Below are 15,726 nucleotides of genomic sequence, written 5' to 3' on the forward strand. Positions count from 1 at the left end.
GGAAGGATTTCATACTTTACAAAAATATTCCTGGTGGGAGAAAAGAGTGGTACATTGGCAATACATCTCACTGCTTTTTTCTGAAACAGATGTATCTTGTTAAGATTTGTTATGCCTGTTATACTTGACAGAAAAATCTTCAAGCGTTGATATTTACAATGGTTAGCCTGCATTCATATATTATCTGAAACAAGATACGAACAGCGTGCCATGAAAACACAATAGCCGCCATGTTGCAGGACCGCGATCATGGCGAAAATCTTGACGAGTGTCTAACCCACTTATAACCACCTGCATGCTGCGTGGAAGACTGGTGGAAGCTATGCGTGGCGCTCCATCATGATGGAGATGATGTAACAGCGCTTAAAGCGGGACAAAGAGAACCTCCAAATTGCTTTAAAGCCCTCTCCGTGAATATGTACCAACCACCCTCCATCATCCCTCATCTAGAGTTCATCACGATGCCTGTGACGTCATGTGCTGGCTATCTAATGACTAAAATAAGCTGTAATTTTTTTTTTCTTGGGGGTTGAAAAAAAACGTTAATGTATGAAATAGAAAATTAGTCAAAATTCGCAGCATTTCCGCCAAAAAGTAAGAATACAACACCACTCGTAAAGCAGGTAAACATGTAAAGGAGCGGGGACAAAATTCAACCTGATCATGACTTTATGTTGGTCGGCAACAACTTCAGTGCACCCAAAGCTGCAGTTGTTGTTCTCGTTAGAAACTCACTCTACTTTGGAGGATCGCCCTTAATAAACGAGACTCTTTCCAAAGCAGTAAATGAGAGCACTGCCAGGCACAGACCGCAAAAAGGGGTGTCTGTTCAATACATCACGCTTACTTTCTACCAATGAAAGCTCAAGAGATTTATCACACGTCTCAGCGTGACCCTAATAAACCGGGTGTAACTGAGCGTGCACGTAGGGAAAAGCGAACGGCCAGGATTTTCCCCTCGTTCCCGCTGCCAGCTCAATTCGCCGGTAGTGTAAACATATTTCGTGTGTATAAGCATAGCTCTCCAAATTTTTTTAGCAATACCACGTAAACATCTACCAGCCTGTTGTTCAGCGTCCCTTGCAGGACCACTGCAGTGGTGAAACGGACGAAATTAAGCGCAAGCGCTCTGTGCGCATGCGCATACTCTCGTACGTTTCGCCACTACGGTGTTTCTGCATTGGACTCTGAACGACTGTCAGATCGATGTGTTACTAAAAAATCGGAGTGCTGCGAGCGTGGCGCCGCCTTGCTGCGACCCCGCAAATCAGGAAGACAGCCAAGGAGGCACGATGTGCAAGGCACGAGTCATCAACTGTGCCTTCGAGAAAATAAAGCAGATCATATAAATTAACCTTACGGCTTGGTCACGTTCTTTGACCCCAAAGTGTACCTTGAACGAGCCAAGCTCGTCATAAGGCGATTGTCATTTCCGGCTCATGACGACTTCAGCTTGTGTGGTTTCTAGCACTCTTTGTCCGGTTTGAGGGGGGCGAGCGCGGCTCGTCGAAAGCGTTTTTTTTTTCGGTTTGCCGACCGATGGCAACACGAGCACAAAAATGATTATTTTGGAACCCTTGTTTTTTAATGTGTACGTTAGAGGGTTAATAATCGATACATATGCATCGGGGCACCATAGATGCATAGCAATGCTTTATAACGGACGCTTCTGCATATTTGGGCATCCTGCAAGTGTACGTTTTGTGGTGCAAGTGTACGCTTCGATTCAGTTCACCTGAAGCGCCTGTCCTGTTGTGTCCTTGTGCCTCCATTGTCCTTGTTCCTTTCGCGCTGTCCTGACATCAACTACAGCTATGAACCAACTAGCGCAAACCAAAGTACTTCTCGAGCAGTTCACCTCTACAGCTCGTCGGTTGGGCCCAAGTCGTCTGCGGACGCTATGGCAGCGAAGTGCTTCGGTTGACTACGCATGATTATGGAATCATGGGGAGCGGCAAGCTAGGATTCCTCATGAATTCGTGGTGATTTCATCTCCTTCCTCTTCTGCAGACTTGGAGATGCCCTCCGGTCACTTTCGGCGCGCGTGGAGCACGGACAAGGACTTGGATCTGCAGGACTCTAAGTTGTACATATAAAGTGAGCAGAAAAAATTATTTTTCTATTGTTACTATGTATTCAAGGAATCTATTAAAGTTGACTGTATTAAATCTAATGCACGGCATTATAGTATTTGTGGGGCGAGCTACGTATTCTACCAAGAATTTTGGCTAGCCGCCCATCCCGTGGTTTTTTGAAGCCGATTCTTGGGCCGAGTTTTTGCAAAACAATGTCAGTGATCAAGCAGCGCTGTAAAAAAAGCGGTTCTCCTTAATAAACACACTTTAATGAAACTGGAAGAGTTCTTTCAGTGTATCGCTGTTCTTTGCAAAGTGTCACTGCTTTACGGCAAATACTTAACCAAATATCCATGTTTAGACCACATTTGGTAGCTAAGAAAAGTCGTAAACTGAGCTGAGTTTCACCTCCTTGTAATGAGTATTAATGTCACTTCACATTCACATCGCCGGCGGATGACTATCTCTCTCTCTCTCTATCTCTCTCTCTCTCTCTCTCTCTCTCTCTCTCTCTCTCTCTCTCTCTCTATGCGCGCGTGTGTGCGTGCATGCGTGAGTGTGCCCGTGTGTGAGTGCGTGCGTGAAAGAATTGAACTGTTCACATGAGAAATCACAGATACCACATTTAGAAACTTTTTCTTGCATTAAGTGGTAAAATAAGAGCCGCAAATTACAAGGTGCATCTTATTACAGGTGGATAACCAGGCACAGCGGATATAAGCGGCTAAAATATCGTTTATGCAAAGAAAACTACGCCGAAGCAGTAGAGAGAGAACAACCCGCGGATTTCTTCTAACGAACAACGAAAGAACTTATCTGGGTAAGGCTTCACACTATCAAGGCACTTTTGACTGCATTCGTTTGTAGCACGAGAGCAAGTCAGTTACGGGTACCTACTACGTTGGCGCGAATGTCTCCCTTCTCTTTGAACAGTGACGAGATAGGGGTGGCGCCTACGTGGCCTCAGCGTGTCAAAACACTCGATTTGCTGCGGTGGTCAAGGTTTCGTAAAATTTAAGCCCGAATCACGGTACCAATCATTTGCCGCAAGTTTGTGATAACTGTGCAGAAAGTCATGCGCTCCGATGTTTGCACCTTGGCCTACGCATCTTGATGACACGTGGTACCATTAGTTTAACCTCCAGTACAGTCGCCCTGCGAAACTAGCTCAATACGCCTCCATCACATGGGCGCTAAAAATAGGGCAAGGTTTAAGCATGTAGTGCCATAATCATTCTACACAACTGCGACTCGAGATTCCTGAACTGTCTCGAGTTTAGTCTGAAAACTTTAGTCGCCCGAAATTATTGAACGATAACCAAATAAAAAAAAAGGCGCATAGCATATTTGTGATGTTTTATACCAACTTCGTCTTTTTATTATTTTCTGCTCTGTTTCCCTCGAACCATGTAAAAGTTAACTCATTTAACACAAGAAAAGACCGCGTGTTCCGCTAATATAGTTTCGCATTTAAAACAGTATTGCAATCATTAAAACGTTAACACTTCTCGCGATTTTTCTAACGCGACCTTCCATTCGCATGCATTATCAAACATGGACTTCCTGATCAATTCTGGAACTTTTTGTTGTTTTTTTTTTCATTACAGGTGGATGCGGACTAGAACGCTGAGACCCAGGGATTCGCCAGAGAAGAAGTTGTTTGGAATGCCTGGGCCCAACTGTTCTTCGAACAAAGCAAAATTTTTTTCATCCGGACGCAATGAGGTGGTTTCGACTGAATGTTCCCAGCCGAGAAAATTGTCCAGCAAGTCTCACGCACAGACTCAAGATAAATGCAAAGCCCAAGCTCTCCGTTAAGGTCTGCTTCAAGAAGATGGTGGTTCTTATTACACCCTTCATGCTAAAAAGCAACTTGACACTGTCATCTCCCTGCCCGGCTAGTTCGGCTTTCATGCTTCGTTTTCGTTGCTTCAATCGCTCTATATATGATATGCAACACCGAACCAATTATCGCTGTGCGCAGAGATACCGAGTGCAACAAGTTTAACGTTTTAACGGCGAAGAATATAAGGTTCAACGTGCGACAACGTAAATACGCTGGATCACAACGGTACGCCGCGTCGACAACACACTGGAAAGGACGTCAAAACCAGGCGCCACTGAAAATCTCCATCTTACGTTAGCTGGTCGCCCGCCGAACAACTCCCGTCGGCGTGCTGTTCGTTGGCCCTCAAGATATACAAGAAGGAACGTCAGAGAACTATTCACTCTTGGTGGACGATAACGGCGTAAAAGTGCCGACATCACCCAATTGGCATCTTCATTTTGCGAAGAAATCTGCGCTCATCATTCTAGTTTGCCAAACTTTAGATTTTGTGGGGCGCTCAGCGTTAAGTTGGAGGCTGTGAGTAAATAATCACGCACTCCAATATCACCGACGAGCATCAACATGACATGCATCCCTCACATCCGACTGTACTCAGCAGACTACTTTTGCAAGCCCTGTGGGACTGCATCATAACCGCATTGAAGCCGTTCTGTGCACTGGACTGACAGTGAGCACTGACTTTGTGCAATAGAATGACTTACATGTGGACTCAACTCTGTGTATTAGGCGTTCATATAGGTGCACATTTGGCTCGAATGATAAACGGTTTCATCATGTAGAATGGCTTTGTTTATACAATGCGAACGAAGCACTGCACACCCCTCTCCTCCTCCCCCTTCCCACACCCCAACCCCCCGCTTTTCTTCGTCGCTAGCGGAAACTCCCGCAGGCGATGAAAAGAGTTTAAACAACACGAGCAGCGTTAGGTTATTGCTTAAAGGTAATTTGTAAGGAATGCATGCCCTTTCTGACAGCTCCTACCAACGCACTGAACGCAGTCCCAGCGTCTGGCCCCGCTAACTGATCCAGGAACGAATCAACGGAAAGAGGTAAGATCAGAAAAACAAAGCGCAAAAAACAAAAATCGCCGAGTTTCTGTGAATAAATCGGCTCTGGTTCCTTATCGTTACACTTCTCAGAAGACTTTGCATGTGACATTTGGCGGGAACATGCACGACAGGCATCTCAAATCTGATCTCAAATCATAAGCGCCCTTGGAACTCCTGTCCCTGCTTAGCGATTCCCGATAAATACTTACCATTCTGCTCTGAGCAGTTCAGCCGGCGGAAGCAAAGCATGCTCGACAAGGTTCTAATTACGATGGCGTGCTGTCGCCACTGACAGAAACTATGAATGACGGACTTATCCTAGCGTTAAATCCAGGCTCATAATAGCGGAGTAGTAGCCGTTAGTGAACTGGTCTCTATAATTATGAACATAAAAATGGGAGAGGACGCAAGTTCTGCCTTAAGGGTATGACGCAATAACGAAATGGGTTAATTACCATATGTACAGAAAGTAATTATCTACTGTACATTCATAGATCCCTCCTGGGAGTCCTCTACACCTTCTGGCTCAGTGGTGTGGCGGTTAAGCGTTCTGCCACTGCCCTGCGATGGCAGGTGCTCCCAGTGGTAGGTCTTGTGCGATCCAGGTCGCTCTTGCCGAGCGACCAACCATTAATTTAACTGCCACCTGCCACGGTGGTCAGTTTGCCCTTTGTCTAGCGCATCCGCAACCTCATGGCTGGATGGTTGAGTGAGAATAAAGCTTTGCTGTCCGGGATCCGTCCAAGCAGCAATTTTGTCGTTTGCTATTTCCTGCTTGAAACACATAACGTGCGTGATTTTTCGAAAACTGTACTAAGATAAGACAAAGTAGCGCGTTATTGTAAGATTAAACATTCTGGAATTAGTTCTCCGGGGCAGCTGTCTTGAAGCTCGCAGGCATCGCACACTGCACTGTTGCTGAGGCTTATTGAGGTAATACATACGAATATCTCGAAAGGTATACAGTCCACAGACTGTGCTGGGGCTTCCTGCAGTGACAAACAATATTGCAGCGTTTTTCACAGCATACAAAAATTAATATTAGATAATAGAGAATACGAAAGATATAAACTGAAAACGATTTTTGCATGCCATGATTAAATATCTCAAAGGACAAAAGAAGAACACGGACTAAAGCTTCAACCACAGAAAGTGCTACAGAGTAACAAAACATGGCATGTACTTAGAAAATTCAACAGAGGTCGGTTTACACTAATAATTGAAGTTTAGCATTTTAATAACAGGCAGTTGTTATTAACCAACAAACACTGCGCCATACTTTTTGATTACTTTCAGCTGTTCAGCACTATTTATCTTAATTATTGCTGCTCATGCTTTGTTCAAGTTACTCATCATCAGGCTCTGTGTTGTTTCTCCTTTTTCCCATTTCGATTGTTTTGTTGCTTCATATGCAGATTTTTCTTGCCAATTTTTTTTTACCCACCTGTATTTTCTCACAACTTTGAGCTTTCAATCTTATTTTTTCATGAGCGCCAGTATTATCTGGCTTATTCTTCTGTAGTATTCTCATTCCTCTTATGTAATTCCGCATGGGCATTTAAAGGCGTATAAAATGATGACTTTCTTCTCGCTCGACAGCAGAACTAAGGGCAAGTCGTCGCAGAGCTTCTCAAGAACATTAACACCACTTGGTATATCACGACAAGCTGGTCCACACAAAGACAGCACTTGTACCAGAAAACAAACCAAAAGTGTGACGGCAACTACAAAAGAATAACATTCAACGGCACAAAGCAAACAAGGAGACTAGCGGTACAAATCAATATCAATTTTCGAAGAAGAAAGCCCCCACTGCGACTGGCCCCTGTTTATTATTTTCTTTCCCATTGACTCAACGCTGAAAAAAAACAAGAATAAAACGAAATGGAGGCAATCCGGAGAGCAGCGGTTTCGCGACACTGTGCGGTTGCTCCCACTTCGTGCGTCGAGGCTTTCGGTACAAGGAGATAAGAGAGGCGATGACTCGAGTGGGTGTTTTGCTCTTGCGCTGTTTGTGGCTAAAGTCAAGCAGCTACACATAGCGCGTAGCAGTAGTGTTCACTATAAAGTGCATAACACAGGGTCATGGAATGAAAACGAGCAAAACTGAAAGCACAGATGAAAAGTGTGAAACGCGTACGGCAATACCAAGCAGTCGTGGAAACATCAAATCTGGCGACTGTCTTGTCTTTTAGTGCGCGTTGCTCACCTGTTGCAGAAAGATAAGGAAATCCGTGAGTTTGTAGCGGCTGCTTGGACTTCTTGCACCTTAAAGTGTTTCGGGTTTATAAATGCTCTGATGTCCATAGCGCACGTACACGATTTCTCGCGGCGCCTTTCATCGAGTACTCAGTGGGTCTAAATCCATTTAGTCTAGCTAAAATAAATTTAACTAAATAGCCGCGCTTCAGCTTTCAAAGGCATCGCTTGAGAGCGCACTTATGAGAAAGGAGGCGGGTGGCGATCGTGCTCAAAGCGCTCACAACATGAAAGATCCACAAGTGGGCTTCACCTCACGACGCGGAGTTCCAGGAGGGCATTTTGGAACACTATAGTTTGACGGCAGTATGAATCACCGACCCGTAAAAGCAAAGGCTTGGTCCAAAACCCTTTTCCCAAACATTTAGCTGCATAAATGTCGAGCACCGGGACGAGGGATAGGTTGTATAACCATTAGGAAACCGGTGAGCTCCGGGCGGCTCTGGGGATCGAGTCTAGCACCTCCCGTAAGCGAGGCGGATACTCATATTACAAATACTGCGGTCTTCACCAGCGCTGACGTTCGCCTGTTGAGTTCAAAACGTGGCTGCAGGGATGACGATTCCCCATTAGGAGTGCCATCCTCCTTCCTTCATGTCAGTTGACCCCAGTTAAATGGTATTCTGTGCATGAAAATCATGATTACGGTGCCAGGTTTTTTTCCTCTGTGCTTTGATTGGAGCACCATATCAACTCACCCAGATATATCTCTTCTTTTGATCAGAAGTATAAGCAGCGTTTTATGTATCGCACAATTACGAGCTCATCAACTTGGGTTCCTCAATTGTCCCTTTGGGGCTAGTCTCGGTGAATCTATTATTTTATCTGACTACACTTGTCTGCTTAAAGAAGCTAGAAATGTATTACACACAACTGCACTATTGTCTGTAATGAAAGGCCGGTGCAATGGAAAATCGCACCCAGCAGTAATACACCACCCCGGTCTCTTGAAGATTTCGCAGCATAGCCTCACTCAAACTTATAATGCAAGCCCCACGGAACAAATTTCTAGTTCCGAGCTCTGGCAATAAAACGCTCTCGGGGAGAAAAAAAATGCGCAATATACTGATTCGCTACGCGAGGCCTATGCAGATCGGCGCTCTTATCACTCTCTGTGGGACGCCCACTTTCAATGTCTCTTTGTAATGTAACTCCCGAACTTCCTAGAAGCGGGCATTCAGACAACAGAAAACAGAGGAGATAAAAGAGCTAGAGGTATTAAACAACTTACAGGAACGAACTGTGCTGATGCGAAAAAGGCCGAAGCCCCCCACCCCTTCTTCCCACCCTTCTCGCGCGCAACTGCTGCCGCCACCGATAGACGAGAGAAGGCGATAAAAATTCCAATATTCCGGACCCGAATTCTGGGCCCCCCGCTCCGGCTAGCCCGGCAATCTCTTCATCGTTCATCACCGCCAAAAGCAGCATAAAAGTTAATAAAATCCGACAAGAAACGCGGCAGCGAGAATAGTGTTGCGGCCGGCCCCATCGAGAGATAAAAAGGAAACCCATACATTTCGCTCCCAGCCTCGCTTTAATGAAGGCGGCGCAGCTCAAACGATAAGAAAGGGAAAAGCTTTCCAAAGAAAAAACGAACGGATCGCATCGTCCATTCGTACAGTGGGGACGAACATGGGACTCTCGCTGTCTTCTGGCCGCGCGAATAATAGATAGTTGTTCCTCCCACACCTCCTTCCTCCCCTCTCCCTCCCCTCTCTCCCTCGCTCCCGGCTTCCATCCTCGCTGAGCTGAGGCTTATCGTTTTTGACATTCCTCGCCTCGGCCAGCACTACCATTTGTACGGCTTGCCGATAAGCTGGTCGCGTCCAAAAGAATCCTAATCGGGATCTCGGTCTTTTCCCTTTCCCTCACAACGCGGACCAGTGACAAAGAGAGGAAGGGCTCGCTCGCACAATGACAGAAGGACGAGACACCAGAATGCGATGGCTGAAAAAAAAAAACCAAAGAAAGTACGAATTACGCCAAACAAAAGTAAAGCACGAGGAAGGGATCTGTGTAGGGCGAGGAATATGGGGAAGAAAGGGAGGCAGCAAAATAACGGGAAAGGGATTCAGAAGGACGGGTTCGGTGGCTGCCTGCGTAGCCGCTTAAGACTGGGACACAATGGGAAGAGGCGGCCGGATTTCTCGCGCGAGAAAGTGCGCGGCGCTTCTAATTTGCATACCGGTCCCACATTTGAAATGACTCGGGAGATACGACTGGGGCGCTATAGCTTTCTCACTGGCACCAGAGGGGTTAAAGACGAAATGAATGCGACGTTTCGTGGAAGGCGTGCACTTTTTTTTTTCAGCCTCGAACTCGGTTTTACGGAAAAACGCTGTCGTTTCGCACAGCTCTTTTAGTTCCGCCTGTCGCATTTTAACTCGCACAGGCGTGCTCCAGAGGCGAAGCAGAAAGTTCGAGCAAGCAGTGTTAACCAGGCTGACTGCACAGTCGCCCCTGTTATACCAGGACAGCGAGTGAATCATTAGGTATATTATAAAAACTAGGCTTTTTTCTGTGTAACATCGAATCGAATGGGACGCAGTGATTACTCACCGAGACATGTTCTTTAAATTTCTAAAAGACAGTGTTCAAGTTATGTGTCATCGCTCTACAATTACCCGACTTCTTCGCACACACTTCTAATATCCAGTGTCGTGTATTATTCTCTTTTTTTCTTCATTCTTTTCCTCCTTTCGTTTCTCCACCTGTTTTCTTTTATTCTTTCCCTTCTTACTTTTCTTCTCTCTGTCTTGCTCTTCCACGTTACGATTCAGTATGAAACAATACTAATGCGAATCGAATGGCTGCATGCGCGCGGTGGTACGACACTTACGGTGACTTCCAATCGCAGAGTTGGAGCACTTCTGGAGCAACGTTTCCTGCTCTTTTCGGAGCAACTGTATTCCAAACGCAGATCTGAGGCACGGATCGCGTCTTCCAATCGTAGACAGGGAGCGGTTGCCGCGCCGAGTTCGCTCCGTGGAGCAGTCGGGACTGCTCCGCCGAAATCGGCGGATCCGACCGGAAGTTTGCGTGACGTTCTTTTTCAGCGGCGATAGCGGCGCCCTACATGCTCTGGCCTGCATGCTCTGGCCAGAGCAAGTGTACTCCAATCGCAATTTCAGGTCGCGCGCTCTGCGCCGGATTCAGGCGCTCTGTCACAGAGCGTGCAGACCACTGCGGGCCTGCGATTGGAATTCACCATTAGTCGCGCCGTAAATACGATACAATGCCGATGAAAAGGAAGTAAGGTAAACATGCGAGTCAATAGAAGTCAAATTAAGGCACGGCTCTTAATAACGAGCATTAATCGCACACTGTAAATGAAAACAAACCCTGCCATTATTTATCATCAGCCTAACTACACCCACTGCAGGGCAAAGGCAGTTATTATCCTCAATTTAAAGTAATCTTCCTGCTCTTGCGATCCAAGAAACATGCGTTTTTGTTCTTGTGGTGTTGAGTTCGTTGCTGTTCGCCGGTTCATTTGTGCACCATAGCCACCTCAGCGAAAAAAAAAAGAACAAAGAAACTGGGTGCAGAGAGTTGCCCTTTTTCCTCTGTTGAATCAAGCCCATATTCATCATCATCATCAGCCTGACTACGCCCACTGCCGGGCAAAGGACTCTCCCATGTCTCTCCAATCAATCCTGTCCTTTGGCAGCTGCGGCCGCCGTATCCCGGCAAACTTCTTAATCTCATCCGCCCACCCAACTTTCTGCTGCCCCCTGCTACGCTTGCCTTCTCTTGAAATCCACTCCGTTGCACTTAAGAATCAGCTGTTATCTTGCTATGTTATTTTTTATTTAATAACCAAAAGTGACGGGACTTGCTCAGTTCGGACAACTAAAAGGAACCGGAAGGCATAACAAAGAAAAACATTTATTTGTATGCCATGACCTCGGAGTTCCTTTAGAAAGAGTCACTTTGATTCTTGCGCCTGTTATTTATTGGCTTCGAGTACCCTTCTCTCCACCTTCTGACCAGCCGCACATTGAAGTTGAAAGCTAAGACTTAAGCGGTATCCACGGCCGAAACGGCTCGCACAATTTATGGCTCCCTTCCGACTCGGCGCTTAGCGCTTTCAATCCTGATTCCGTTCAGTGCTCCGGAAGCATGGGAATGGAAACTTAAGCCTCTGGCTTATCTTCCTGAATTCGCTCAATGCATTATGCAAGACACAAATCCAAAGGTAAAAGAAACACTTTTCTGTGGGAAAAGAACATAGCGAACGGCTGCCAGGCTCATAAACGCTCTTTTCTTCAATCGAAAGGTGCAGTTTTGTTCCCCGTATATGTCCGGAGACCCATGCGAAGGTTTTCTTTCCTGGAGCAGATTTACGCTGAAACAGCATTGTATTAAATTTCGCTATATACCGCTGAATATCTTTTTTGGAAATCCCTTAAAGACCCTGTAGAGACGATCTCAATGGAAAATTTATTCAGTTGTGATAACTGACGCATCTTGAGCAGCGCGAGTACCAATCAGCACGAAAATGACGCAACAAAACAAAAAAAAATGACACAGTAGTTTGACACGCGTGAAGTCGTCAAAGTACGACAATCCTTTATTTCCAAAGAACTGTGTTTAGTGAATACTTTCACCCTCCATATTTGGTGGGAGCAGATGTGACGAAAAGGTTGTGTGAACTCGGGGCTTCTCAGGAAAGGGTTAACGAAAAATACGCGTTTACTTCACACATCTCAAGGACGGTTTTGCAGTTTGGCTCTAGCCGGGATTCGATCCCCGCCACCTTAGGATCACGCACCGAAGAAAAACAAACTGCCAAAAATGCGGTGAAGCACTTTGAGAAGACTCCATCGCACAAGCAGCTGAAAGCCCGCGACGAGCGAGCAGTTTTTGGCATGCTAGAAAAACCAACGCGAACGTAAGCGAGAAGGAAGCGCATTGACGTCGGAATGGCGAGACTGCGAACGCGGAACGCAGCTGGGTTCTGACGACTGGAGATTTCAGCCAAGTACAGAAACCGAAACTATATGGTCAGTCTATATTTGGGCCTAACGACAGGGGCCTTCGTCGTCACACCTGCCGTTACACACACGTAAGAGGTGCGAGGTTTGCAATGCACCCTGCAATAGGCCGAATTTTTACTTGATCGCATCCTTTCCAGGGACACCTCGGCTCCATAATGCGATACAGCGCGAATAAAGACGGGGACGAAGCGAGACAAGACACCACACCTCGGCTCGCTTCCTTTCGGGAGCCCCATACGATATTCCGCAAGTGGGCTTTCCCGCCTATCACATTGGCCCAAAACGATGTGGCAGAGACAGTATACGGTATAGCCATTTGTGTGGAGGCCAGTTATGTAACACATTACGAGATGATCAAACAAAATAATGGGCAGTGGCTTAATTTGGCTCACCCTGGAATTCAGCGAGAAGCAAGCACGCTTGCTAAGCGTCTGAAGCTCGTCCATGGCAGCTCCGCTACACACTCGCGACAACCGTTCTATATATACCCACACGACCACGTGGCTATGAAGTGGTATCACATGGTCTTACGACACCCTCATCGGATGCCGTCACGTGGCTTCACATCACCCCATCGGATGTTCTTAAGGTCAAAGGTCAAATAAAGCTTATAGGTAAAGGTCAAAGGTCAAGGGTTCGACACCATAACTGTACCACATATGGTCATACACGGCTAACATGGTTGCGCTGAAGGTCGTTCAAGGTCATTCTCCGGCCTGCGCGACGACTGCTTTACCTAGCGTAGTGAAGCTTTTCGCTTCAAAAACTGCGCTTTTTTCGCGTCGTGATTGTTCGAAGCTGATGGTCGGCCATCTTGCCCTCATCACGTGTGATATGCGGGAAAGCAGATTTGAGGAATTTTGCATGAAGTACGAGCCTAGCACCGTCCGAATGCGGTCGGTCCACGCGCTAAAATACGGCGAACAAAGTTAAGATGACGCCTTTGTACAGACTTCCTGACAGTTTAAACTCTATATTCGGGTCGTTTGCCCAGATATTGTTCAACTGCACTTCGAGCATAAACTTGTCAAAACTGGTAATAACAAGGCGTGCGTACAAAACTAACAGCTGACACCCAGCTGCCACAGCTGCACTCTAAACACGAAAGGAGTAAAAAAAAGGCGTAAGCTGCCCTCCCTCTTATAAAAGGGAGTGCGTAGAGGACAGCTTACTCCCTTTTTTACTCCCATATAGGCGTATTCGTGTTTAGAGTGTGGCCGACCTCCTTTATCACCACTTGATGCACACAGCAAGGAAAAGCTGTGATTCGTCGACTCTTCCGCACAAAGCCTAACCAAAAAAAAAAAAAATTCAGGGGGCACTTTGGCGATCTAAAGTGCCCGAGGCGAAAGCCTTTGTGCGCCCACTTTGGCCGCTTCTTTTGATTTTTATTTATTTTTAATTTTCATTTCTGTTGTTCTTATTTTTATTTCCATGATTTGCAATGTTTATTTTTATTTAGTTGGTTATTTTTATTTATTTTTAATTATTATCATTTTCAAAATTTCCCCTTTAATGTTTGTATTCAGTTACTTATTTTTATTTTATTTGTATTTTTTATTTTTCATTCCTTCACTTTTTATTTTTGAGTGATTGCTAATTTATGTCTACTTACAAATTAATGACTAATTACTAATCACCAAGTACTTAGTGATTGCTAAGAGCACATGGGTTTAGCGGCTATGCCATTGATGACGTCATACTGTGACAGATTTCGCGGACGGACGGACAACGATGAGCCATTAAAGGCTTTCGCCTTAATACAATGCACTCGCTTCTATAGACAAGCGTGTCTGTTGCTCTCGTTCACCCATGCATTCAGCCTTCCGTACGCTGCGCCCTACTTCTTCGCGGCGCCAGTCCAGAGGCAGGAAACAAAGGGGGCCGTCCCAAGGCACACGCAAAGGCGAAGTGTTCACGAGAACCGTGTAAAACTTTCGACGCCCCTAGGGGCCGGGCCGCTCCCTCGTATTCTCGTCTTGCCATGACATCGGCTGGGCGCGCCGTCAAGGTCTCTGGGGGGAGGGGGGCGCAGGGCCCTGGGCCGAAGTGTGCACGCGGCTGCGACTACCTCTGGTGTACGTACGAGAAAGATGTTTATTTCTCCCAAACGGGCGCGCCAGAAACTCAGTGAATGAATGATGGGATATTACAACGTCCGTGGCACTGTACGGCGTCAGTGCACGTTAAAGGTCCTCATCCGGAGCCCTTTACAGAGCAAACGTATGTGCTACTTATATAACCCAAGAGGATAAAATGACATACGCCACAGGCGAAAAATTGAAGGAAACAAACTCCGACTTAAGGCTATAACGCGATAGCGTAATTGGTTAATTACCACGTATACACACGGTCATTATTTACATTCATAGATTCCTGAGAGTCCTCATAGCCCTCTTGGCGCAGTTATGCAGCGGTTAAGCGATGTGCCACTGCCCTGCGATGGCAGGTGCTCCCGGTGGCGCTCCAGGGCACCACCTGCCAGAGTCATGCTCGTGATTTTTCGCTCGCAACACCGACACCGGATTAACTGGACAAAGGGGCCTTTAACGCTATCGCGTTAAAACACATCAGCCTGCTGTAGTTATAATATGATTTAGGGGGTATAACGTCCCAAAGCGACTCAGGCTACGAGGGACGCCGTAGTGAAGGGCTCCGTAAATTTCGACCACCTGGGGTTCTTTAACGTGCACTGACATCGCACAGTACGCGGGCCCCTAGAATTTCGCCTCCATCGAAATTTGACTACCGCGGTCGGGATCGAATTCGCGTCTTTCGGGTCAGCAGCCGAGCGCCATAACCACTGAGCCACCGCGGCAGCCTTGTAATAGCAGCTAACAATGCTAACACAGAAGCCAGTTAGTTTACCATCTTCCCAAACGTATGCGCTACTTAGAAAAGAATAAAACGTATGTCTCGTATGTCATTTTGTTCTCCTGCTTTGCGTACGTAGCGCATACGTTTGGGAAGATGACCAAAAAACTGGCCTCCGTGTTAGCATTGTTCCCTTTACTGGGCTTCGTTTCATGGTAACTTGGAAAAAAAAACAGTCACAAAAGACAAAGGACAAGAGAAGGAGTGCTCACGCCACAACGACTGGACTGTCAACTGAGATTTATTAGGCAAAACATAGTCAGAGCAAGGCCAGCAGAGCATGCGCAACAGCCACATCGTAACTCACAGCGCATAGGGCACACAAGATACACATCTACCGTGACCGGCCTAAAGAAGCGAATTCCTTCTCGAGTAAGCGCACCGAGGTTGTGCTAATGCAATCTTGGCCTGACAAACTGATATCGTATGCCTCCAAGGTTTCTCGCTCTTGCTTTCCCTTTCCTCTACCAAGAATCACTACATTGCTGAACAGTGGATAACACCCACATTCATTGCAATGGCGAGGCAAGTTGGCACCGTCATCAGCCCCCGGGGGGGGGGGGGGGGGGGGGGGGGGGGGGGGGGGGGGGGGGGGGGGTTTGCCTAATAAATCTCAGTTG

General features: G+C 46.5%; 1 protein-coding gene and 1 long non-coding RNA gene across 2 annotated transcripts in view; one reads left to right on the top strand and one right to left on the bottom strand.

Annotated features, from left to right (window-relative positions):
* Positions 1–4,701, top strand: part of LOC144098585 (lens fiber major intrinsic protein-like) — a 42,771-nt gene extending 38,070 nt beyond the window's left edge. The window contains exons 7-9 of the mRNA XM_077631347.1: positions 2,011–2,097; positions 2,769–2,895; positions 3,683–4,701. Coding sequence (XP_077487473.1) covers positions 2,011–2,096 — 86 coding nt within the window. The 3' untranslated portion in view covers position 2,097; positions 2,769–2,895; positions 3,683–4,701. The remainder of the gene's footprint in view (positions 1–2,010; positions 2,098–2,768; positions 2,896–3,682) is intronic.
* Positions 1–15,726, bottom strand: part of LOC144096967 (uncharacterized) — a 90,431-nt gene that overhangs the window by 50,183 nt on the left and 24,522 nt on the right. The gene's annotated exons all lie outside the window — the stretch shown is intronic.

This window comes from Amblyomma americanum, chromosome 7, assembly GCF_052857255.1.
Source record: "Amblyomma americanum isolate KBUSLIRL-KWMA chromosome 7, ASM5285725v1, whole genome shotgun sequence".
Lineage (NCBI taxonomy): Eukaryota > Metazoa > Arthropoda > Arachnida > Ixodida > Ixodidae > Amblyomma > Amblyomma americanum.